The sequence below is a fragment of the Aricia agestis genome, chromosome 1 (genome assembly GCF_905147365.1).
Source record: "Aricia agestis chromosome 1, ilAriAges1.1, whole genome shotgun sequence".
Taxonomy (NCBI): Eukaryota; Metazoa; Arthropoda; class Insecta; order Lepidoptera; family Lycaenidae; genus Aricia; species Aricia agestis.
In genome coordinates, this window is record NC_056406.1 from 26,944,085 (window position 1) to 26,971,328 (window position 27,244).

A 27,244-nucleotide genomic window follows, 5' to 3' on the forward strand; every position below is an offset into this window, starting at 1 on the left:
GAACAATATAGAAAAAAATCGAATTTTCGTCATAGCTCAGGCGAAGAAAGAGACAGCGATACGATTCGACGTTTAAAAAGAGAACTGTCTCTTTTATGTAAATGGTTTTTCGTATCTTTTGTTTCACTTATCTGTCAAATTTGTCAATGTTTGCAATTTTGAATTTGAAAATTGTTCGGAAGAGATTAAAAGCCGGAAAATAGTATGGACGTAACAGATCTGTATAAGTAGAATATTATTGACGTCATAGTATAGTTGTCTGTACTTATCAGGAACCTCAACTAATTATAAGTTTACTTAAAAAGTAATGTTTTACTAGCCGTTGGACTTCTAAGGACTTAAATTAAGCTTATAAAAGTACTTACAAATTACAAACTACCGATATCAATCTGCTGGAACGTTTTTTTACTATCCACGGACAAAAACAAAAAAGTCTTCCCGATAGTCGTAAATTTTTAAAAGTTTTGGCTTTTGATGTCTGGTAGTAGTTAAAGTCATTAAAGTTTCAGTCGGACCAGAGAAATTGGGACAAGCCAAATTCCATAGCTACATAAAGATAATTTAGAAGTAGATAAAGTGAGTATTGGTATCTCTGCGTTTCATAACAGTTATACTATATAAGTCGGGAGAAACTTAAGTTTTACAGATGGCTCGACGAAAAATTTCTAGGTTTTTTGTGGTATGCGACGGAATAAGCTTACGAGGAATAACCAGGCGTAAGCGGACGAAGACCCGCTATTGGTAGATCAAGATCAACACTGGAATGTTATTGGTTGCCACTTGCCAGTCACATGCGCCTTTTCCGATCTTAAAGCCATGCTGCCTTTACTTGGTGTGTACTTTAGAAACACTTTCTCTAAGGAATAAGACTAGATAATATTCTTAACCAAAAAATTCCAATCACACACAGAGCTGTTCCTTATGGTCATAATATAATGTTAGAATTTGCTTTTAGCACATTGAGAGTTAAGTCAAGCTTACAACTAGATGCAATAAAACAGTCATTATAAGGCAGTTATTGGTGTTATTTGTTTGACATAGGAATAACCATAGCGCATAACAATAATTCATATTATTATTACAACTTTGAATACTAGTGTAACACAATAATATTATGTTTGTAAGTTATGAAAAATTTAATGAAATTCAATATTATGTTATAGCTGTTCGAGTAGGTAATAGAAACATTTTATCAGCCTAAACATTGTCAATAGTTATAGCGTAACATTAAACATAGGAAGTAAGCAGAACTTTTTTATCATAATGTTGTGAGGGTAACAGTTATAGAACAAAATATTTTTAGGGGTTCCCAATCTTTCTCAGCTTGCGGCGCAGTTAGGGCCGGGACACAAAAACACGATACGACGTCGTATCGTGTTTTTGTGTCTCGGCCCTTACACGTAAAATATTTTGTCATGGCGTCCTACTTTACCTAGATATTAGAAAAAAGATACATAAAATACCGGCTATACCTTTAATGATTATAGTTAGGCTAAGCAGGTTAATAGTAATAAACAAATATTTAATCATCTAACAGCTTTACATAATTATTATCATAATTTAATTTTATAATATTTGTGGTTTCGGATAATGACGAACGAGTCACGGCGCTCCTCTTGCCTTTCCACGGCGCACAGTTTGGGAACCCCTGGTTTAAAGTGTTTTTTTTTTCTCAAGAATTGAGAATTATCTCACAAGCAAAATATCGTAACCAACTTATATGTCACTCGATCTTACACTATGAATCTTACAGTTACCTTAACTCAGGAAGCATCGTTACGATCTCGTTTACAAGTCAGTTATACAGTAATCACAGCCTTTTACTTAACACTAGTGTCGCTTAGTGAGAGTGGAGTCACTAATAGTTTGAACATAGCTCCGAATAATCCGTTGTCACTTAGTGGGAGTGGGGAGTGGGGCGTGTCACGACAGTCTCTGACCGCGTGTATTACGTCAGTGCGAGCACACGGGGGCACCGCGTCAGTGCGCAGTCCGGTAGTCGCAGTGGCAGTGGCAGCACGCGCGCGGTCAGACCGACTTGACCAGCGACTCGGTGGCCATCAGCAGCATCTTGAATTGCTTGCCGAGCGCGCAGCCCGGGTTGGCGTTGAGGAAGGCCACGATCTGCTTCTGCAGCTCGCGGATCACCACCGGCAGGTGCTCGCGGGTCACCTGGTTGCTCGTGTCCAAGTTCATGATGGCTTCTTCTAGGTATCTGGAAGATTCACATCAATGCTAGTATTTTAGTGATTAAAAAGTATAGCACGGGAAGTCGGGCCTCGTTGCTGACAAGTATTTCAATACAACCTTGATGGCATGTAATTGGTCTATACTCTATAACGTCATAAATTTTATCACTTAGCTACCTATGTTTAAGCGCGGTGTCGTGCGCCATGTCTGCAGCGAGCTGCTGGACCAGCGACAGCAGCACGGGCTGGCGGAGGCGGCAGGGCGGGCCGAAAACGCGCGCGGGTTCCGCCCCCCGGCACGCCGCCACCACCAGCGCGAGGTCCGCCGCCGACAGCGCCGTTTGGAACGCCGCGTTTACCTCGCCACGGTTTATCATCGCCAGGATCTGGTTCGCTTGCATCTACAAGAGAATCATGGACGTCACGAACAATCGAAGAATATAAATCTCTTCTATTGATTTCATCGTGCACTTATCTATGGTGTATTGTATTGAATAATAGTGTAAGTAGTAAGTACCTGTCGGTCCATCGCAGGCGTAGAGGCGGGTGTGGCGGGCGAGTGCGTGCGAGACATCTGTACCGCGCGCGCCTGCTCGCGCCACCAAGTCATCTCTTTCTCCAGAACTCTGCAAACACACACTTATATCAATAAACGAACCAATTCTGTTTTTTTTAGTTAAAAATATATAAATTTCGATTATCACTAAGTTTTCCTTACTTTAGTAGAGAGACGGACACAATTTCTGTCTGTGTGTATCTGTCTTTTACATCTTCACACTGCAACAGAGTTGCGGGCGTCATTTAATCTATATATATATAAATCTCAAAGGTGACTGACTGATTGACATAGTGATCTATCAACGCACAGCCCAAACCACTGGACGGATCGGGCTGAAATTTTGCATGCAGGTAGATGTTATGACGTAGGCATCCGCTAAGAAAGAATTTTGATAAATTCCAACCCCAAGGGGTTCAAATAGGGGATGAAAGTTTGTATATAATAATACTTCTTAACGCGAGCGAAGCCGCGGGCAAAAGCTCGTAACTAATAAATGTCTGCTTCTCGTCAAAGTCACTTGTAAAGTTAAGTGTAACTTGTAGGACGTACGCGTGTGCGACCTCCTGCAGCTGCTTGGCGAAGGCCTGCGGCGTGAGCGGCGAGCGCGTGGCGGCGGCGAGCGCCTCTGCGTGTGCGTCCAGCGCCGCCCGCAGCGCCGCCGTCGCAGCGGCCGCACCGCGCTCCGCCGCCGCGCGAGCCGCTGTCTCCGTGTGAGCGCAGTCTGTAAGGAAACAACAAAACTTACTATATAGTTATGTAATAATATGTATGTTTAGATTTTAGGCAAGCGTAAAGACCCTTAATTTTAAATAAAGCTTCCCAATTTTTACAAGTTTCATACCATAACATTCAACACAACAATTCTTTAACGTGATTCCCATTTTATATCATCAACATTTGACACAACTCGGACGTAATATCCCCATTCGCACTATCAGCAGGAACTTACACTCCTTAGTGCCGTTCTGGAAGGCCTGGTTGATCTGCTTGAAGATCTGCGCGTGCGCCTTCTCCATGACGGGCACGGCGCTCTCGAACAGCGCGTCGCGCAGGGCCGCGCGCACCATGTCCGCCAGCGACGCCGCGATGGAACTGCTCAGCTTCTCCATTATTGTCTGAACAAAGTAATATAATAGTGAGTATTTACGCAATAGTGAGTATATTTTACGCACGCGTTGCACACAAACGCGTTATTTATTTATTTCTAAGAATATGATGTGTAACAAATAAACTCCTCAAAAATCAAACAATCAAAATCAAAAATATTTATTTCCAAATAGGTTGACAAAGTTAACACTTTTAGAACGTCGTGTCTACATGAGGCCTAACACCGGTTCGGGAACTACCCCGCCGAGAAGAACCGGCGTAAGAAACTCGCATCTCACCTCATCTTATGTAGTTTGTTTTCTAATAACTTGGCTGGGATTTGCGTTTACAACAACATAATATTATTTCTATTAACAGTATCAATCATCATAATATTCAACGATAGGCTAGGATCATCACTTCTTAATGCAGTGTATACTGTATAAGCATTAAGCAGCCATAGTAGTAGCACCACGTGGCACTTACCTTGCTGCCGGCGAGCTTGTCGATGTTGGCCCGCAGCAGGTCGTCTGTGGCGGACAGCTTGGCGGCGAGCTCGTGCTGCAACGCCGCCGCCAGCGGCTCGAGCGCCCGCGCCGCGCCGCCCCCCGCAGCCCGCGCCGCCGCCTCGCCCAGACGCGTCACGCGCTCTAACCTATGTACATTGTACACATAATATTATGTTTTAATTCAATTACGATGCTCAATGCAATTATAGCTAATTATGTGTTATAAAATGTATGATATTTCAAACAAAGTTTCAATATATTATGTAATTATATACTACAGTCGGGGCATTTTAATGGGTCACGGTCACATTTGACATCTGTCAGATTAATCTCCATAGTAAGGTGAGCTGCTTAAAAATATCGAACAAAAAGAATAAATCGATATGGACTTGAAATAAAATATTTGAATTTTATATGTTATTCCAGAGACCAGACATACATATTTTTACTCTACGGTTATTTGTAAAAACAAAATCGAATTCCTGTCCCATTATTACTTTTCCTTTTGTAAATTCACGGAGCAAAATAAGACAAGTACAAGTAGGTACATGTAGTACAAGTAGGTACATAATTTACAAGAAAAATTGCATTTTATACACTTGAATTATAAAAACTGTAAAATTTATAATTTTCATTATTTATTTCACATAAATGTGTGTTAATGTCACAACGTGGTTATTAATTTATGTGGATATTTCGTTACAAATAATCAATGCATCTGATTCTCTTTATTCGCTTTCGATTTTTAGAGTAACATTAGGGGCGATGGAAGTTGATTTCCATCAGGTGACCCGTTTGCTCGTTTGCCCCCTTATTTCATTAAAAAAAATTGGTTTATTGATTGATTAGCTTATTAGATTAGAGAAAGCAAATCGTTAAATAATTCGTATCGGTCATATTTACAATAAATATGTAATCGTAATTGAAAAAAGTTATTCAATTGTGCAGTTATAATTAAAAGAAAATATTTATTTTTTATGCACGTCGCTACAAAGTTACGTTGTGCAATTTTGATGAACTGTCAAATGTGACCTATTAAAATCCCCCGACTATAGTTATGTTTATTGTTAACAACTAAGTAAACTCAAAACTTCCCTCCCAATTTCACTCCAGCTCTTGTTCATTTATATTTTTAAATAACATCCTTTGCGCAGATATTCGTTTAACATACAGGACATTTTTCTAGGACAGAAAGTATCCTATGTCCTTTCTTGGTACTTAAAGTATCTTCAAACCAAATTTCACCAAAATCGGTTCAGCGACTTAGGCGTAAAGAGGTAACAAGAACAGACATAGATCTGTAAGATCGAGTAAAACAAGATATACTTTTCAATCCACTTTTATTTTACATTCCACAATATAATTTATAATATACTCAAGCACTTCAATCAATTTTCCGGCATAGGTTCTACTAGCCAAGAGATCCGAACGAAGAGTGCCATTTGAATGCGATGTCGACTTTATATAGAGTTCCCCTACCAGTCTCTATGAAAGTAGAGGCTGGTAGGGATGAAAAGTCCCGCCTACAAGTCTGGTTTTATGAATCACACCAGATGGTGCGGTTGCTATTATGATTGGTATTGTTACAGTCGGCCATCCGATTCAAACGAGTCCTCTCGTTTACAATAGTCTTAAAAATAAATAAATTAAACCTAACAAAAATTATTGCATAAGTAATAATAATTCATAATTTTTACACATTCATAAATCATCAATATAAACACCAATTTTATAATACAATATACTATAATACAAGAAATACAACTATAAATTATAAGTTTAATTACAGTGACTTAAAATAACATGTAAATAAATAGTAAACAATCAGCGAGAGGAGATAACATTCATTTGATTGAGTTGTGATGTACAATAAATAAATTAACATGAATAACAAATCATTTTTTTTTTATTGAAATAATCTCTCACCAGTCTTTAACAAATTAATTACTTTTCATCTGAGGAATCATTACTAGAGGAATCACTTTCCGGACTATTATCGAAACTAAGCCAAGGGAATATTTTATCTATAGACACTATTCCTTCGTAACGTTTACCATTTTTCTTAGTTAATGGTGTGTCTTCAATTACAAATCGGTCATTAGGCAACAGCTTTTTAATCCTAAAGGGACCTTGACATTTGGGTTCGAGTTTCTTAGATTGACCAGGATTACCTACTATAGTTTTTATTACTCTAACAAGATCACCTTCTTTGTATTGAGTACTTTTCTTTCTATTTTTATCATATCTTTCTTTATTACGCTTTTGATTTTCTTTAATCAATTCCCCAGCTTGATCCCTAATATCTTTTAAATTAACATCTACTGAACTATTTACTACGTCTTCTACAACTTCATTTAATACGCCTTGTGATGCACTATTAATTTGCTTGCCAAATAATAATTCTGATGGTGATTTCTTTGTGATGTCATGCACAGCAGAGTTTATACCTATTTGAATGTCCGGAACAAATTCATCCCATCTATCAGGACTTTTTCCATGAGACATTGTGCTAAGTGACGCGAGAATCGTTCGATTGTAACGTTCTACCTGTCCATTAGCTCGTGGTGTAGCCACCGAGTTTAATATATGTTTAATCCCCGATTTTTGCAGAAATGACTTAAATTTCTTACTTGTAAAACTAGTTCCTCGGTCTGTTATCAAGCGAGTAGGGGTTCCGAAATAGCTAAAGAATGTCTTAAATACTTTAATAGTCGCTTTAGTCTTGGTGCTACGTACTGGGGTTAGGTTTACATACTTGGTGAAGGAATCAACGATCACCAGCAAATAAGTGTTTCTATGTTTACTGCGCACAAAAGGGCCTAAATGATCAGCATGTACCGTATGAAACGGGACTTCTATTTTAGGGATTGGATGAAGTTCCCCTTCCTTCGCTCCAGATGGGAGCTTATGATGTGCACATTCTAGGCATGCAGACACATATTTCTTGGTGAATCGTCGCATTTTTGGGAACCAGTAGTAAGCACGGAGGCGCTGTAGCGTCTTTTCGAATCCAAAATGCCCTACGTCATCATGATTAGCTTTAAGTAATATCCAACGAACACCTCTTGGGACAACCCATCGTATTGTTTTGTCATCTATAACACGAAAAACTTTATTATTCTTTATTTTATATTCCTTATATATTTTAGCAATTTTACTAGTGGAGGGATCTTCTAAAACTTCTTTTATTAGTCTAATTTCGGAATCCCCGGATTGAACTGTTGCAATCCAATCTTCTGTATTAATCGACAAAATGTCTAATGTATGTGGTTGTTCTATGTCTGAGGGTATTGGGTTTCTACTGAGGGCGTCTACATGAGCCATTCTTTCGCCAGGTCGGTATTCAATTTCACAATCGTATTCCAAAAATTGTATCCACCATCGGGAAATGCGAGGTACTAAATCGCGCTTAGTGAAAGTAGAGCGTAAGGCGTTACAGTCTGTAACAATTGTGAACTTAATACCGACCAGATACACTCTAAATTTGCTCAAAGAACTAACTACAGCTAAGGTCTCGAGTTCAAAGGAGTGCAACTTTTGCTCGTCAATCGTAGTCTGTCTGCTATAGTATGCCACTACTCTCCAAGGATCTGAACCTAATCGTTGCATTAATATACCTGCTACTCCAGCCTTACTCGCGTCTGTGTGTAATTGTGTTTCGGCTTTATGATTATACAAAGTAAGAATTGGTCTTTCTGTCAATTTATTTTTTAAGGTCTCAAAAGCATCTTGTTGCGCAGATGTCCATTTCCAACCGGCATCCTTCTTTAAAAGACTTGTCAAAGGTCGAGCTATAACAGCAAAATCTTTGACAAATCTTCTAAAGAAGCTAGCCAAACCTAAGAATCTTCTAACATCATGTTGATTATTTGGAGATGGGAATTTGGATACAGCCTGTATTTTTTGAAACCCCGGTTTGATACCATTTTTATCGATTTCATATCCTAAAAATTCTATATGATTTTGGAAAAAGTTACACTTGCTCATTTTAAGTGTCAATCCACTTTTTTGTAGCAATGTTAGTACTTCTTCTAAGCGAGCTAGACCTTCCTCAAAAGAAGCTGCTGGAATCAGTACATCATCCATGTATATAACTACATATTTAGCGCTAGACAGTACTTTATGCATGAGACGTTGGAATACTGCAGGCGCATTTGCCAAACCGAAGGGCATACGAACATATTCGTATTGCCCATCGGGTGTGACAAATGCGGTCTTTTCAATGGACTCTTCTGCAATCGGGATTTGATGATAACCGGATGCCAAATCTAGTGTTGTGAAAATCATCTGTCCTGACAACTGATCTAGTAAGTCCTCTATTCGGGGAAGAGGGTAATGATCCCTTTTAGTTTTCCGATTAAGAGCGCGATAGTCCACACATAGACGCTTTTCACCGGACTTTTTATTTACCAAGACAATTGGGCTTGCATATGGCGAACTTGACTCGCGAACTATCCCGCTCTCAACCAAGTCGGTCACCATTTCTTTTACTTGTTCCCTTTCTGAATGTGACATTCTATAAGGCCGATATACTACTGGTTCAGTGTCCTTAAGCTGAATTATCATTTCAGCTTCTGTAGTGTAACCTAAATCATGAACACCAGTAGAGAAGCAACTTTTGAACTTTTCCAAAACGATATTCAACATTTTCTTTTCATCATTAGTCAAAAATTCTCCGCATGAAATTTTTAAGTCGTCAGTAACCGTTTGAATGTCTGTGGTTATAGTGAAAATTTGTTTTGTTTCACCTAAATACCTAGCTCGTGTGATTAATGAGTTTTTCAAAAAAATAAGAGGTTGTGTGCCCAAGTTCTGTACTAACAATAAACAAGAACCCGAACGAATTTCGTATTCTCCTGGTAACAAGTAATATTCCCTTCCTACGCATCCCCTTACCGAGCCACCGACATACACGTTACCACTAATATCATCATCTGTATAAACTCTGATTGTTTTCATTTCTCCAATACCTATTTTAAATTCACTTTGACACTTTAATTCTTTTCTACTGTCGAAGTTTACTTTCTCGAATTGCAAGTCTGTAGCTGTTTTCACAATACGTATACTCGGACGCTCGGTAAAGGTATGTCCTAAAAGAACTGGGCTATTTATTAAATGATCATCTACAACTAAGGAATCTACATCTTTCTCAATTACACCTTGAACTTCGATCATCAATTTTAGTCTTCCTAATGGTAAGTAAGGTACATTTCCTAGACCACGTAATAATGGACTGTCAACGGCTAGCCAAGATAGACCCAACTTTATTGCATCCGATTTACGTATTAACGTGGCTTCACTACCTAAATCTACTTGGCAGGCCGTTGGCTGTCCATTTATCTTGACTATTATTTTATATTTATGAGAAGAACTATCTAATATTTTATCGTGGTGACACAAACTAACGAGTTCAGAATTTATTGGATTTGTTTCACTTATATTAACTTTTAAAACATTTTTATTCTTTTCAGATTCAGGCTTCATTAATCTTTTCTTTGGACAATCTGTAAGAGCATGACCAATCAAACGACAATAAGAACACTGGACGATAGGCTTTGGACATTTAGAGCAAGGATGGCCTTTCTCTTTGCAGTTAAAACAAATTACAGAATCCGACTGCTGACTTTGTTTTGGTTTAACAGAGAAATCGTTATGTTTATTTGCCAATCGAGTTTGAAATAAATTATTACTATTAAATCTCTTTTCTTTCTTGTTATCTACGCTATTGTCTTTCATTTGAAACTTAAAAGTTTTGAAGAAATTTAATACTTGTTCTGGTTTGGCAAAATTCGCAGCTTGAGCACCTACCCTTACACCTTTATCATCAATACCGTGAACTAAACAGTCTATTGCTTCCTTACCGAAAATTTTGCAGCGATTCAATAAATTAATCTTGGAATAATAATATAATTCAAGTGAATCTCCAAATCGAGCTCTTTTAGCGAGCATCTCCGTCAATAACTCTGCATAATTTTCGGTATCTGGAAAGGATTCCTTTAACAAAATCTTCCACTCATACCATGATCTCTTAAGAGAAGGTAATCCTTGATACCAAAGCTTAGCGTGACCACTTAGCTTTGGCAAGGCATAATGAATGGTCTGGCGGTCATCCCACCCATATATATCGGCACATTCATCAACCTTACCAAGCCAAGTAGTAATCGGTTGTTCTCTACACATTGGATCAAATTCTGGCAAGACATTATTTAGATTAGGAAAACTAGTGCGCTCATTACAATTTGTATTTTTAATTACGTCTAAAAAGTCTTTAAATAATGAAGATGTTGACTCACCAGGCCAGCAGCTGTTTCGTTTAGAATTCCTCCTGTTTTCAACAGCCCTATACGTTTTCCGTCTAGGGCTCAGAAACATGTCCTTATCGGGGCTCCGACTCTTGTCCCTTCCAAGGATCCGGCTTTGGCCCCTCTCAATGCTCCTGTATCTTCTAGGGCTCCTGTTCCTTCTAAGACTCCTGTCCCTTCCAGGGCTCCTGTTCCTTCCAAAGCTCCTGTCCCTTCCAGGGCTCCTGTCCTTTAGAGAGCTGCTGTCCCTTATAGGGCTCCTGTCCCTTAGAGGGCTCCTGTCCCTCAGAGGGCTCCTGTCCCTCAGAGGGCTCCTGTCCCTCAGAGGGCTCCTGTCCCTCAGAGGGCTCCTGTCCCTCAGAGGGCTCCTGTCCCTTAGAGGGCTCCTGTCCCTTAGAGGGCTCCTGTCCCTTAGAGGGCTCCTGTCCCTTAGAGGGCTCCTGTCCCTTAGAGGGCTCCTGTCCCTTAGAGGGCTCCTGTCCCTTAGAGGGCTCCTATATTTATCCTTTCCAATACTGTGCATAGGTCGATAAGGATTCTCACGAGTCCTGTCCCGTTCAGAACTCATACGATCAGTGCTTCGATAGCGATTATGGTATCGTCGCCTCCAGTCACGCAGCTCCAATTCTTGTAACTCACGCTCTCGGCGTTCATTATTTAATTGTTTTTCTAAATTATACATTCGCTGTCTATTAATTAGTAATTCTCGCAGTCTTTCACTGGATAAACTGCGACTACGTGTGCGGCGTTTCCTTGTCCGATCAACACTTCTCGATCGGGAACGACCTCTATTAGCTATGGACAATCTTTGCAAAATTGGACTTTTGGATCCGATTGAATATTCCTGACTTTTATCCATATCCATTTTGAATATTATTTCTGAAACTCAAATTATTGTATTATTATAATGTTTACAACAATACAGCGTAATAATTGTCAAAAGGGAGAACATAAATTAGACGCTATTTAGTCGAATCGAATCAAATAGAATAAACAATCCTTTTATCACTTTATATGATATCTGTCGCTTTTTTTTTTTTTTACATGATATATAAAATAATATGATATAATAAAATATACTACTTATATTGACCATGATTTCAAAATTATCAAACTCAAATATTAATATTTGAGTCATAACAATAATTTTAAAGCTCAAAGTTGCATTCGAAAGATGTTATTATAGATTTTAATTGATTCCATTAATATTATGATCAAAATAAATAAAAGAAAAATAATAAATCAAATAAACATAAAATTCTCATAATAATTCAATTTTTCTTTTTAAGATAAATTAAAAACCATAGGTCAGTTATTTATTCGATTGCAAAGTAATCATTTTCAATTGTGGGTGTGGTACGATAACAGTAAGGTAAACTATTTTTATAATAATTTAAATTAATCGTTAGTCAGTGCTGTAATAGTATCTAAAATATTACAATTTATTTTAATCGTTAACCGGAAGTAATAATTAATTAGAAATATATTATCATATTATCTCTATAAATATAATATTTAAATAACCATTACTTTTATTTTGATGTATATAAAAAAAAGAAATGACACCATAATTAGTTAAATATGATCAAGGTTTAAAATAAACACGGTAAGTATATCATTTCATGCAAAATTCTAATGTGTTAACAATTTAATAGAAAAGAGAAGAGAAAAGAAAGAAAAAAAAATACGTTACGTACCTTGTTATCGTATGCCACTTCTGATATGTAAGATCGAGTAAAACAAGATATACTTTTCAATCCACTTTTATTTTACATTTCACAATATAATTTATAATATACTCAAGCACTTCAATCAATTTTCCGGCATAGGTTCTACTAGCCAAGAGATCCGAACGAAGAGTGCCATTTGAATGCGATGTCGACTTTATATAGAGTTCCCCTACCAGTCTCTATGAAAGTAGAGGCTGGTAGGGATGAAAAGTCCCGCCTACAAGTCTGGTTTTATGAATCACACCAGATGGTGCGGTTGCTATTATGATTGGTATTGTTACAGATCAATCTATGTCTGTTCAGACTTCAGGCAGATACACTTTCGCAGTTATATTATTAGAATGGATTATCTTCTATGAAGCGGGGCTTACCCGGCGGTGAGCGCCTGGTCGACATGGTGTGCTGAGCGCGCGGCCTGCTCCAGCAGCAGCTGCTCCAGACGTCGCGCCTCCCCCTCCCACGCCCCGCCCGCCGCCGCCCGCGCCGCCGCCTGCGCTGCCTCCGCGCGGGCTGCCTCCTCCCGCGCCGCACGCACCTCCCGACCCAGACCCCCCACCAGATCTGTTAAAACGTTCGCTAATATAGCATAAATGTGTAATTGAGATAGCAATATATTGGGTGCGAGTCAAAAGAGTTACAAACGCTAAATATTATTATTTAATCTCTAGATGCTTAGAACTATATTAAGACCAAAAAATCCAGACACTTAGAAAACAGCGCAAAGCCAACAACTTCAGTTAGATGGAAAAAAATTAACATACATACTTACCCATTAAACTGTCCAACTTCTGTTCAAGAGCGTCGAGCCTAGCTTTGGACAGGTAGTCGGCGGGCAGACGCTCGGGCACGGCGGCGGGCGGGGCCGCGGGGGCGGAGGGCGGCAGGGGTGCGGCGTAGGGCGCCGCCAGAGGCGTCAGGGGCGCCGGCAGCGACGAGTTGAGCGACGTGTTTACGCTCTGGTTGCTCGACTTGTCGCTCGACGCTTTGCGTTGATTCGCCTCTGTTATGTGCGCCAGGGATATTTTCGGCCACGATGTGTCGTTTCCTTTAGAAAGAAAAATAAATACATAAATATTGTATAATTACTTATCATAAAAAGTAGTGTCCGACCGAAACTGATTTTTCAGCCGAAACCGAAACCGAACTTTCGGCCTTACTCTCAGTTTCGGCCGAAACCAAAACTGGGTAAAACATTCAAATTACGATTATTTACTGAAATGTATTGATTTTTAACATAAATTACAACTTTTTAAACTAAAATAAAAGTACCACACTGATTTTTTTACTTTTTGCGACATTTCTTAAAATAAGTACATATTATTAATCTTAAACTTGAGTATTATGTTCCCTAGAAACTTTTTTGTTCTATGTTCCGCTTTTTATATGATTTCAAGTAGGTGCGATTAATTGATCAACAAAGAAATTGAACGCGCTTAGCGCACACTAAACCGGTTCTAAACGTATAAACACGTTTATAGCACCAAATTGCATTTTACTAACATAACGTGTGAGCAAATCCGAGTTTTATCTTCAGAACGTCCAATGTTGTACGGTTAAACTTCATAAAAGCCGTTAAAGTCCTGTCAATGTGCAATGGCGAATCAAAAATCATAGACGAAAAAAATTATACCTTTGGGTACTTAATGTATCATTTCTTGCTTTTTTTGTTGATAAAATAATGTACATTCTACCAATTGAATTTTTTTAAGTTAATTCACCAGGGTGGGGCAGCGCGGGCGCCGAGGGTTCTGGAGGGGCAAAGGCCGGGGGCGGGTACAGAGGCTCCGCCCCCGAGCTGCCTCCATCGGTCACAGTTGCCGCAGCCACGGTCGGGGTCGTGTCCTCCTACAAAACAAATCGTGACATCCATTACTTTAGAATTAAATATCTACTGTGCATTGGCACAATTTAAACAAACTGTACACATTTTTTCCTTATTTCGATGCCAATTTCAGTGATATACTAAATCGTCATGGAAGTCAATGATCATAATTAAAGATGTGAGTGGATGAACCAGATAGCTAACATTTTGTAACATAAAAACAATTACAGGAAAGATGTGATACTTTTATTTTTGTGTTTATTTTAAAGAACTCCATGCCAAGTGCAAAATAAGCCACAAGTATATTAAAAAAATTTAAACACTGGAATCTACTGCAAAAATGCGGTTTCAGCAATTTTTTAACAGTCACTAACGTCTTAAATTCATCATCAGAAACAAATTATGTATGCGTTAACCGAAATGGGACTCAAGATATACATGTGGAAATTGAAAACTTTTATTAAAATTCTTTGTTGGCACAGACATAGATCAAGAATAGGAATTTTGAAAATGCCTAATTGCGCCGTATTAAGCTGGAGAAATTCGAATAGAAACGTTGGCCTAGGTGTCGGCAATGGACACGTTTCTTGTCATCGGTACGTCACAGTAGGTAGGAAAAAAGTGGCACGCTCGATTTCATACAAATGAAGGGATATGCGGTATCTATCTTGATCTATGTCATATTATCACATGACAATTTATCACCTATTTACTAGTCAAGGTCTATGGACAATTTATTTGAAATTAAGCAAAAACCTGATCGGACCAAACCCATTAGTTACAAGTAAGCCAGGTGAGGTCATACCATCTCAGCGAAGAATGTTTCGTCGCTGTGCCCCATGATCTGCTGCACCTCGAGGCTGGGGCTGGACCCGCCCGACACCTGCTTGCTGTCAGCGATGGACGGGATCTCTTCTACAACTACAATAAAACAATTTAAATCTTTACGACGTTTCACGTTTTTTTCACTGTGTTACAAGAATTTGTTGGAGCATGTAAAAGTTACCGTAATATTGTGAAATTCCACTTGACACTATACATTTGTTGTTATGTTTTGTTTTTAAGAAGTGTTTGATTTTTTTGAAGTGAAAGTAGAGTTTCGCGAGTAGTGCGGCAGCCGCGCGACTTCTATACTAAAACAAGCCGCGCGGCTGCCGCACTACTCGCGACTTAATGTGAAGCAGTCTTACATTTCATTGTGTTAATAACATCAAAGTATATTTTTGCACGTGTCCGAAATCAGAACCCACGCTCAGGGGCGGATCGTGAATTTGTGGGGCCCTGGGCTGACACTACTAAGGGCTCCAGCCTCCAAGTACTCAACTAATAGCCATGTCAAAAAACTATCCTACTTCCTTATTGTTGTAGTCAAGTGTTTAAGTTATCACTTAAAAATATTGTTACGTGCTAGGGTTCGAGGATTTGGAGAGAAAGACTTGGTGACTCCACACTACACACTAGGTCACAACACTTAGCACTAAGTCCAAACACTAATCACTAGGTCCAATCACTAAGCACTATCACTGTCCTAGGTCGTAGCCAAGTCGCAGGTTTCACTGGTTCACTCACTATTGATCACTTGTTGTCGCCTCGAAGATCGCTCGCCGGGCCTGTCTGCGGCTTTTTATATGGCGAGACGAATTCCAGAAAGTTCCCGATTCACGTAAACAAGTAAACAACCGTGGGAACTTTCTAGGAGGCTCGAGCATGTACCACAATAAAAGTAAACAACTAAACACGTAAACACGCAAACAAATAAACGGTAAACACGTAAACAAACATTGGACCTTTCTAGAAGGTTCGAGTATGTACTTGCGCACCTCATGCCATCTAGTATTGAGTAGGGGATTTATGTTGCCTGTGCTCCCTCGGTAAGTTTCGCTGGTTTGTCGCTAGATGGCACCACGTGTCCGTATACCATGTACCGTAACAACTAACAATATCATCCTTTATCCCGACCCGACTTTACAGACAACCATTTTTTTATTCGAATTATTGACTATTATTGCGGGGACCATAGAATTAGAACTTAGAGTATTTAGATATCGTTGGCGGGGACTGGTAACCGTGGGGCCCTGGGCTGCAGCCCGAGTAGCTCTTAGATAGATCCGGCCCTGCCCACGATGCTATCTAAATTAAAGATTACTTCCAGTGTCAAAACATCTCTGTACCACTACTTATTAGTGTCTAAACATACCATGTTCCGCGGCGAAAGTTCGGCATGATTAATTTCGGCATGGTGTGTCATCGTTAATTTAAAATATACTGCAGGCGGAATCTTCGGCCACGTTTTTTCCGCCTAGTGTGTTTAGACACTTACACTCGTTCCTATAACGTGTTTATAGAAGGCAGTTTTTAATAACCATTGACTTACCCGGGGGCACGACGGGCAGGCGCGCCTTGGCCGCTATCTCCGGCGTCGCCGACAGCGGCGGATCGTCGTCATCGCGCTTGCTGGGCGAGCTAAAACAAAGTATTTAATCAGTGTATCAATAATAGATATTTTTCATGGTCCAAAATCGGTTTTTCGTTCGTTCGGTCGAGAGTTTTACAATTTTATAAACATACAAATCGGCATTTTTATTTTATGACAGTGCTTATAAATAGTAAATTACAACTGTAATAAAATATACACATTCTTAGAAGAAACGTCTGATGATGAAGTAGTGATCCTTACACACTTAAATGTGATAACGACAGTAATATTGAGATGGAAAATAATAAAGTATATATGGATAATACCTGAACGCATCCGGAGTCATGAGGTTGAGCGAGGGCATGGCGGGAGACTCGGGCCGCTGCACCATAAGGCTGCCGGGCTGCGTCTGAAATATATTATACACTTGTGAGTTGTGACTGATCTAGTGGTGCATAGAGCGATGACGCAGGATTAACGCAGGAACAAATTTTGAGGTTGTTTGGCCCTACGATGGAACAAACATGCAACGAACATGGTGATGTTCTTTGCGACAGCAATTCAACAGGCGTTTGACAGCAGATACTATACAATATCCGCTTCCGATCAAAATGTCTCGCAACATTCCTCTATCGGCTTGACCGTAGTCTGCTGTAGCGTGCTGCGTGCATTACCTGCGAGCGCATGAGCAGGTTCTTGAGCTGCTGCGTCTGCTGCTGCAGGATGCTGGACGGCACGGCGCTCGTCTCCGCCGCCTCCTCCCCGCCCTCCTCCAACGTCAGCGACTCTAGATCTAAACATTAGAGTGTGTTAACCTTTAATATAAATTATCTTATAAGTAAACAAACCTATAATAAGTATAAATAACCTAAGGTTGAGTCCCTATCGAATACGGTGCGGCGCCGTCACTGTGTAAACAATACGATGTCGCCACCGTGACGCGAAACGACGCCGCGTCGCAGCACGGTGCCGCGGATTTACCCATTTTTTTTTTTCTTTTTCGTCATATAGGAACATCAGGATATATTTACAATAACTATTTCGCGACCCATATCCAAACAAGAACAATTGACGGAATAGACGGATCGCGGCACTGTGCACTGTGCTGCGGCGCGGCGTCGTGTCGTGTCATGTGGCGGTGTCGGCTCCTAACCGTGTTGGATGGGGACGCAGCCTAACAGTTTAATAGATCGCTAACCTATACATTGACTATGTTAATGTATCCAGTGTCGCCAATAGAACCCTAACATGCAGTCGAGATAAGCTACGCAACGTAACGTAGAATTTGCACTCTGATTTGTTAGAAATTTGTTAAATGAACATACTGGGCATAACTCTGAGCGGACTACGATCTTTATCAATGGATCAACGGTCGCAATCAGACACAATAAATAATTACTTAAATTTAATGACGAGTTAGACAGAAACGGGATAAAACTTATGTGTAATCTTCATTAAAGTAATGTTACCAGGGATGTGTGTGAGGGGCGCGGGCGGCGCGTACAGCAGCGTGCCCTCCTGCAGGCCCTTCGGCTGCACGATGTACAGCCGCACGCGCACCAGCCGCGCCAGCTGCGGCGACCCACCGTCGCTACCCTGCACACATGTTACTTATATCATATTGTATTGTGTGAGCGAGCAATATTGACTTTAGTCAATATAGAAGAACTTAACAAAGAATCATGTTTTTTATATAGTGTTACTCTCGAATCTTGATAGACAAAGATAAGACATTGGGCTACAATTGGACTTGGGAGAAAAAACTCATAATATTATGTTGAAATAAGTAGATATTTAGCTTACATTGTTATGCAGGTCGAAGTCGTCGGGCGAGTGCGTGGAGTCGTCGCCGTTGCCGTTGCGGTGGAAGGGCTCGTCGCACCGGGACTCAGACTTCGCCTGCTGCTCCTCTGTACGAATAACAATAATGCTTCATTTATATTCAGCCCCGTTGGGCAGGGAAGTGGGCAGCGCGAGAATGTAAATAGTCACTCGTTATATCGCTATTCGCTGCCGCTGCCCTCTACATACTTGCCGCGTCGGGCAGCGGCAGCCATATATATATTGCCAACAGCGCGCGAGGCAGTGGCTCCTGTGGCTGAATATAAAGGTATGACCGCACTACGCAACAGCATACTGGTGTGACGCAATGATGCGCTTACTTCCAATTATAAACTAGATTACGCCCGCAATGTGCCAAAAGTAGTTTACCGCGCGAGTACCGTACATTTTTACGCAATACAAATTATCCGATGTCCTTTAATTATTGTGTGTAAGCCTAAAGTGGTAACAGATAAACAGACACACTATCATATTGATAATATAGTATGAATTTGTGTGTGTGAACCATATTTTAATTAAGAAAAATCAAAAGTGAATCGAAAAACAACAACACATACCAGCATCAACAATGCAGAAACTGAGCACGGGATATGGCAACAGGAATTCGGATATACTCTTGCAGTACGCCTCAGTATCCTCGCTGTCTCGGATCATGTTGAGGACGTAGAGGCTGCGGTTGTCGAAGTCCGACAGCAGCAGGTAGCTGGCGCTGGAGTCTAGCATGGCCTTCATGCCGCTGGTGTTGATGGTCGGCTGGAAGGTAATGGTCTGGAGACACTCCCATGACTTGCACGTCCAGATCTTTATGGAGGTGTTGTTGTCCGCGCCCGTCACGGCGAACTTCCAGAATTGCTCGCTGTGGACAATGTACGAGTAAAAAAATCGTGCTGTCACGAAACATTTACGTCCAGTAAGCATTATGTAGTCTCGTTGTGCAAGAGAAAAAATTATTTGTGTTTTAATAAAGTCCCTAAACATTAATTCATCAAACCCCATATGGTCACCACTGACCGAGACACAATAAAAATTCTATAGAGTCTCGTTTTTCTACTATCGCCGGATTAATTAGAACGTGCTCTACGTTCTGTGTTTATAAATGCTAGTTTTTTTGGTTCGTTTTTTTTATTAGTGTTTTGTTAGGTTATTTAATGCTCGTGTATCTGTCATAGTGGGTCGCCACGTAATAGTAGTTATGTATGTAACAAACAAATGAACTCACTCGGGGTTGTAGCTCTTGTGGTTGTCGAGGAAGAAGAGGCAGCTGAGAGGCTTGCCGTCGTGCGGCTGCCACTTGTGCAGGCAGCGCGGGCTGTTCTCGTTGTTCATGTACACCTGCACAGTACACAAGTTCACTGTAAAGCTAGGGTTGCGTTTTTTTAAACATCTACTTCTAATATCTAGTATAAATATAACTTTCAGTTCCAGCATATTATATTATGCCATTATTAAATGAAATTATTCCTATGGATAATTGACAAATTTTACTAAAATTTTCCATAGTATTCGATTTCTTCACAATGCAAACAAATAAAACAAAGATTTAAGTAAACAATACCATTATGCCTTATTATTTATATAAATATTAACCTGGGCGAACATAACGTAGCCGTCCATGGCGGCGGTAGCGAGCGCGGTGCCGTCGGGCGAGAAGGCGGCGGCGGTGAGCGGCTCGGCGTGCGCGCCCGCCGCGCGCCCCGCCCCCGCCGCCAGCAGCGCGCTCGCCCCGCTCCACCCCGCGCCCGCGCTCGCCGCGCTCACCGCCCGCACGTTCCACATGCGCGCTGTCACACACGCGAATTAATGGTTGTGTGTGATTTGACGAGATTCGATTGACAAATATATTATATACAAATATATTATACACTCATACTGGTCATACTGTGTTTTACGGTCTGTCTGGAGTTTCACCTGTGACAGGATCCTAACGCAAATGGTTATACAAAAATCGGGAAATGGTGGCGTGCAAGAATTGCAGATAGAATAATATTATATATTTTTAATTTTATTACTTTTTTACACATATATTTTGTCACTTTTTAGGGTTCCGTAGCCAAATGGCAAAAAACGGAACCCTTATGTTATGTCATGTCTGTCTGTCTGTCTGTCCGTCCGTATGTCACAGCCACTTTTCTCCGAAACTATAAGAGCTATACTATTGAAACTTGGTAAGTAGATGTAGTTTGTGAAACGCATTAAGATTTTGATACAAAAATGGAAAAATTATTAAAAATTTTAGGGGTCCCCAATCCCCATAGTTACAACTGAAACAAATTTTTTTTTTCATCTAACCTATGCGTGTGGGGTATATCTATGGATAGGTCTTCAAAAATTATATTGAGGTTTCTAATATATTATTAGTATTTTTAACCTGAATAGTTTGCGAGAGAGACTCTTCCAAAGTAGTAAAATGTGTCCGGGGGGGGACACATTTTACTACTCCTCTTCTAACTTCTAAAGTAGGGGCATAATAATTCTAACAAAATATATGATGTACTATCATAGAAGTTGATTCCTAGGCAGATGAGGGACCTACGTAGTTTGGTCGCGTTACGTCAAACCCAGCCGACAGACCACAATTAACATTGAATTGACATGATCCGACCAAATAACGTTGGTCAGTTAACTGCCTAGGAATCAATTTCCTTGATGGTACATTACTATTTAAAAAACTACCAACGAAAATTGGTTTGAACGAGATCTAGCAAGTATTTTTTTTATACGTCATAAATGGTAAACCTTAATTTAAATTTCATTAAATCAACTGAAATATAAAATAGTTAATAGAATCAGGCGTTACTTTGCGGAAATCCATAGCATAGGCATGCGTACACTCACTCATTCACTTAAAGGTTGAGGTTTATTTAGCGGAATATTGCTAAAAATACAAACTAAATTTTATGAAATATTAATCAAAAACCTATTAATTTCATAGAAATAAACCTTATTGCTGCTGCGGTACCCTTCACCGGCCAAGTGCGAGTTGGACTGGCCCGTCCAACTCGCACTTGGCCGGTTTCTTTACTAGTAATCACATTGTAATTATACCGATATTAGCGTGCGTAGTTAGCAGCAGCCTGGCGACGTCATCATCGTCGTCTTCGTCGTCGGGGATGTAGGGGCACCACACGACGCGGTGCGCCGCGCCCCCCGCACTCCCCGCGCCCGTGTCCTCGCGCACCTCCGCCACGCACACACTCCTAAACATCACATGGTTCTTAACACACATACAAAGTTTGGCAAACACAATTATAAAATAATTCATCCTAATGGCGCTCAACAAAGTTATTTGACAGAATAAGGGTCGCGCCACACCGGAATGGCAGCGGCGCGGCGAGCACTTTCGTCATATGATTTTAAACTTTATCTTCATTATTGTAATACATAGTATCGCTTAAGAAGTTAGCGACCGGGCCGCGATTTCTCTAAAACAGATCTGCGGCTATGACTAGAGGGCACTGCCCGTAGATCATATTTTTGAATATTAAAGAATAATCTCATACCTTAATCCTGTATCACTTGCTTCAATCTCATAAACATAAAAGTTTCCAAACTCGTCAATACACGCCAGCACCACTTGGTTGTGGATGTGGGCAAAGTCCAAATCTTGAATCTGAAGGAAATTATTTTTCTTTATAATATTATGTCTTAAGCACACATTACATTAAAATACTGTGTAACTTTTTCATTAGATGATAGCTATTTATTAATATTTTTTATTCACTTTGAATAAAACTTCAGCAACTAGTAAACATTATTAACTGAAGATCTAATTATAATATGTACCAATATTAAGTTACAATGTTACCTCTCCCTTCATTCCTTTGATGAGGGTGCGATGATCAGTTCCAGACTCGGCATGGTACACCACCCGCACCATCCCATTCCAGGTGCCTGGGTTGTTGGCGTTAGGTGCTGCAATTAAAAACCATGCCTTCGCAATTTACTGCACATCTTAGACAGAGATTTTGTACGTGGGAGAGCCATGCTTCGGCACGAATGGGCCGGCTCGACTGGAGAAATACCACGTTCTCGCAGAAAACCGGCGTGAAACAGCGCTTGCGCTGTGTTTCGCCGAGTGAGTGAGTTTACCAAAGGCACTATCCCCTACCCTATTCCCTTCCCTACCCTCCCCTATTCCCTTCCCATCCCTACCCTCCCCTGTTCCTTTTCCCTCTTAAAAGGCCGGCGGCAACGCACCTGCAGCTCTTCTGATGCTGTGAGTGTCCATGGGCGACGGAAGTTGCTTTCCATCAGGTGACCCGTTTGCTCGTTTGCCCCCTTATTTCATTTAAAAAAAAAAAGAGATTCTATTTCATTAATTTTATTGCATTAATTACTATGTAAATCTGTCCTCATGAATAATCTGTCCTTTTGAGTAATCATAAATTGAAATGTTACCTTTAATACAGTAAGCTAAGTATTTTCCACTCAGGTGCACAGCCAAGAGTTGTCCAGGGTAGAATTTTGGCTCCCAGTTGTAGTCTACCAGGCTTTTCAGCTTAAACTTGGAGCTTCCATGGTTGTGGTTACCAGCATTTGTGGTGACCACCACATCTGTGGCATAAACCTCGGAACTTGTCACTCCATCTCCTTCCGAGAAAGATCTGCAGAAAAGATCATGTACTTTGACATTATTATTTATTATTAATATAGCTAATTGTTCAAACAGCTTCAACAGCTTAAGTTAAGGTATAATATTAAATACAGGTTGTTTATCTATACTAATATTATAAATGCGAAAGTATCTCTGTCTGTCTGTCTGTCTGTCTGTCTGTCTCGCTTTCACGCCAAAACTACTGAACCGATTGCAATGAAATTTTGTACACAGTTATTCTAGAGTCTGAGAAAGGACATAGGCTACATTTTGATGTGGGAAAATATCTTATTTCCATGAAAATATAGATGAAAATTTATTCGCATTGCGCAGGCCAGCGCTCATCCCGGGGGTCCTGGGTTCGAGTCCCGCAGGCGGAACAAGTTTTCAATGTTCCTGGGTCTTGGATGTGTATTAAAATAATATTTCAAAAATCTTAAATATATTTTATGTATAATATTATAAAAAATCCAGAAATATATCGATGCAATTTAGTTCTAATACGATTCAACAGATGGCGTTTTATTTTATTTTAGTTCTAATACGATTCAACAGATGGCGTTTTATTTTTTACTTAAATATATTTTATGTATCTATACTTCTATACTAATCCATACTAATATTATAAATGCGAAAGTATCTCTGTCTGTCTGTCTGTCTCACTTTCACGCCAAAAACTAATATTATAAATGCGAAAGTATCTCTGTCTGTCTGTCTCGCTTTCACGCCAAAACTACTGAACCGATTGCAATGAAATTTTGTACACAGTTATTCTAGAGTCTGAGAAAGGACATAGGCTACATTTTGATGTGGGAAAATATCTTATTTCCATGAAAATATCGATGAAAATTACTTCGCATTGCGCGTGGCCAGCGCTCATCCCGGGGGTCCTAGGTTCGAGTCCCGCAGGCGGAACAAAAAGTTTTCAATGTTCCTGGGTCTTGGATGTGTATTAAAATAATATTTCAAAAATCTTAAATATATTTTATGTATAATATTATAAAAAATCCAGAAATATATCGACGCGATGCAATGAACATTTTAGTTCTAATACGATTCAACAGATGGCGCTTTTTTTTTACTTCGTTGGAACATAGAACTAATCATACTTATTAGTTATTATGTTTTTGTTTATAGTTTTTAATACGTTAGAATATTATGTTTAATAATATTATCACTTGCAATAATAATAATCAATCTATCTTATCTTATAGAACTCCTACTGCATTTCTAAGGAGTTCGAGTGTGTTGTGTTGGCCTATATTCCATCCAGAAAATATATCAATGCAATCAACATTTTAATTCTAATATATGAAAACAGATGGCGCTTTATTTTTTACTTCATTATTATAACAGAACTAATCATACCTACTTTAATAAATATTATTGTTTTTATTCATAACTAGCTGTTGCCCGCGACTTCGTCCGCGTGGACTTTAGTTTATAGCGCGCGGTGTCAACAAAATTTGTGTCAAATTTAAAAACTTTTTAAAACCCTGGTAAGTGGTACCCCTCTTAGGGCCGCGCTACACCGGAATGGCAGCGCTGAAAGTGCTCGCCTCGCCGCTGCCATTCCGGTGTAGCGCGGCCCTTAATTAATCAAAATACCCAAAAACAGCTGTGCAGTGTGCACATAATCTGTACTAATATTATGAATGCGAAAGTATCTCTGTCTGTCTGTCTGTCTGTCAGTCTCGCTTTCACGCCAAACGCCAAAACTACCGAACCGATTGTAATGAAATTTTGTATACTGATAGTCTAAAGCCTGAGAAAGGACATAGGCTACTTTTTTACTGGAAAAAAGGGTTGTAAGGGTCGTAAATTTGTTCAAAAAATTCATAATAGATGGCGCCGTGCGTCTTCTACATCGCGCTGACGCTTGCTCAAAAGTCTTTCTATAAGAGGTGGTATCATCTTACATTTAAGTCTCGATTTTTTTCGATTGTTATATCTATTCTACGGTATTAAATAACTCAGTACTTTATCTGTGCAGGCAGTGACGTAACCTTAAGACCAAATTTCACCAACGACTGTTAAAGTTAATGCTCGAATTAGTATCACCTTAGCTGTTTTGTTTTTCATATGAATGAAAGAGAAGACAGGATATTTTAACAAGCTGTTAACACTAACAGACGTTGGTGAAATTGGGGCTAAACCTATCAATGATAAATAGTTTATGGGTAAAGTTGTGTAATTGGGGGGCTAAATAAGCTTTAAAATTTGGCATAATATATAAAGTTTAACATACAAAAATGAAGTACTTATTGTTTGCACACTGCACAGCTGTATTGATTTAAGGGGTACCAGGGTTTTTTTATAAAAGCTTTTGACACCAATTTTGTTGACATCGCGCGCTATAAACTGAAGTCCACGCGGACGAAGTCGCGGGCAACAGCTAGTTTACACATAATATCATTTTGTGTAAGCTAAACAAAACTTTTATTATCATTTATTTATATTATCTTGTTACAAATTAAAACTGTGTGTAAGTAACAATTAATGTTCTTCCTTTTTATTAACTAGCTGAAAGAGTGATTGGCCATATGCGCCTCTTCAATCGCGCACAAAGGGTTCCATACGATTACATACGAAAATTGTGTTTTTTGTATGGGAGTCCCCCTTAATTATTCATTTTATTTAAATATTTTAATTAAGTAAAATACAATTGAGTATTTTGTGAATATTTCAAGTGTTGCCATTATTGATTACGAGCAAAAAAGGCCAAAAAAAATCATGTTTGCTGTATGGGAGATTTGTTTTTAGTATTTGTTGTTAAAGTGGCAGCAGAAATACACAATCTGTGAAAATTTCAGAAGTCTAGCTATAGCGGTTCTTGAGTTACAGCCTGGAGACAGACAGACAGACATCGAAGTCTCAGTAGTAGGGTCCCATCTTTACTCTTTGGAACCTTAAAAATAATCAAGCAATTTCAAGTAATTTTTTTACTGATTGGACAAATGTATCATACAAAGTATATTTACACAGAGGTGTCACTTTGTTAAAAGTAGGTTATAGAATTTTTTTCGTCAGTATGTGAACGTAGCAGTGTTCATTTTCAAATAAACGAAGTTACCAAGAAATACTGACTAGAATAAATTGTAAATACACGCCAAATACACAAATAAGCCAAGAAAGTAAAGAACGAAAAAGGACTTACATTGTTTGAGTGGTATTTGTTATTTTTCTAGTAGGCTGCATATTGTGGGATCTTTTTATCCTTTACGAATAGGCATAGGAGTCACTGGCTTAGTTGAAATTGAAACAATAACTCAATAGCAAGAGTTCTGATCAAAAATTTTCAGATTTTTACAAAATCCAAAACTTCAAAACCAAAAGTGAAAAGCCGACTTTTTTTTTAAACACTACTTCAACGAGCGGCAAATACCTACTGCAAATGTCAATAGGGTAAAATACGAGTCATTAGAATTTTTCAATAAAGGGACACTTTACACTTTGATCGTAAAAATATTTAAGCATAGCTGGATAGCTGGGCATTAACTCGTTAAGGATGTATATAACATTTATAAATTCAAAGATTCTGACCTAAATTCAAAATATATAGTAGAATATAACATCCTGCATCGATTGATACCAAAAAATCAATACCTACCTTACCGATAAGTTACGTGAAATAATTCATTTTAAAATTTCCATTTATCATACGGTACGTTATGTTTGCCGGAAGTGTTAAAATTTTTGAGAATTCGTCAGAATTGGTAACTTTGTATCAAAGATAAACATCTAAAAAACTGCTTATCAATTTCTTTGTACGATTTGCAATTTTTTAAGCCCAAAAAAAAGTGGGTTCACCGGTAATTCTGGGGAAATATTTCAAATTGAAATTTATGAAAATTATCCTTCGAAGGGTGCGACAAGACTTTATATGAACTTGGGCGGGGGCGCTGCTGGTAAAGAAGACTGAAGAACTGACAAATATGTCGTTTTTGTATGTGGCAGCGTTAGTTCCTTTTTTCACCACCTTCATTTATAAATTTGCCGAGCTTTCTTGGCCGCCATTTGCGGTAGTCAAATTACAACTTTTTTCAATAATAATTAAATATCGAATAGTTCTTTAAAAATCTATTATAAAAAATCATTATAATGAATAATAAGTGTTTGGGTGTCCAATTTTTTACACATTTAGTACTTTCATAATTTAATTGGACGGAGTACGCAATTTGACCTTATATAGGTA

General features: G+C 39.2%; 1 protein-coding gene across 1 annotated transcript; it reads right to left on the bottom strand.

The window, feature by feature from the left end:
* Window positions 1-1,640: 1,640 nt before the first annotated feature.
* LOC121738665 (enhancer of mRNA-decapping protein 4-like) lies at window positions 1,641-26,384 on the bottom strand. The gene is made up of 22 exons (XM_042130910.1): window positions 26,207-26,384; window positions 22,854-23,059; window positions 22,261-22,367; window positions 21,956-22,065; window positions 21,501-21,652; window positions 20,043-20,236; window positions 19,675-19,787; window positions 19,013-19,311; window positions 18,417-18,523; window positions 18,083-18,209; window positions 17,288-17,406; window positions 16,940-17,022; window positions 16,572-16,660; window positions 15,003-15,118; window positions 14,094-14,220; window positions 13,141-13,420; window positions 4,321-4,489; window positions 3,698-3,863; window positions 3,298-3,469; window positions 2,707-2,815; window positions 2,367-2,590; window positions 1,641-2,215 (listed from the first exon to the last, which is right to left on the bottom strand). The coding sequence occupies exons 1-22, from the start codon at window positions 26,245-26,247 to the stop codon at window positions 2,029-2,031; spliced, it is 3,297 nt and encodes a 1,098-aa protein (XP_041986844.1). The 5' UTR covers window positions 26,248-26,384; the 3' UTR covers window positions 1,641-2,028.
* Window positions 26,385-27,244: the final 860 nt, after the last annotated feature.

What these genes read in the sequence shown, in the direction of transcription:
- LOC121738665 (XM_042130910.1), bottom strand. Translation starts at nt 26,247, where the DNA reads ATGCAGCCTACTAGAAAAATAACAAATACCACTCAAACAAT. An exon ending in GCTACGTTATGTTCGCCCAG is followed by an intron (nt 19,788 to 20,042) that starts GTTAATATTTAT and finishes TGTACTGTGCAG; the next exon opens with GTGTACATGAACAACGAGAA. An exon ending in GACACCGCGCTTAAACATAG is followed by an intron (nt 2,216 to 2,366) that starts GTAGCTAAGTGA and finishes TGAATCTTCCAG; the next exon opens with ATACCTAGAAGAAGCCATCA.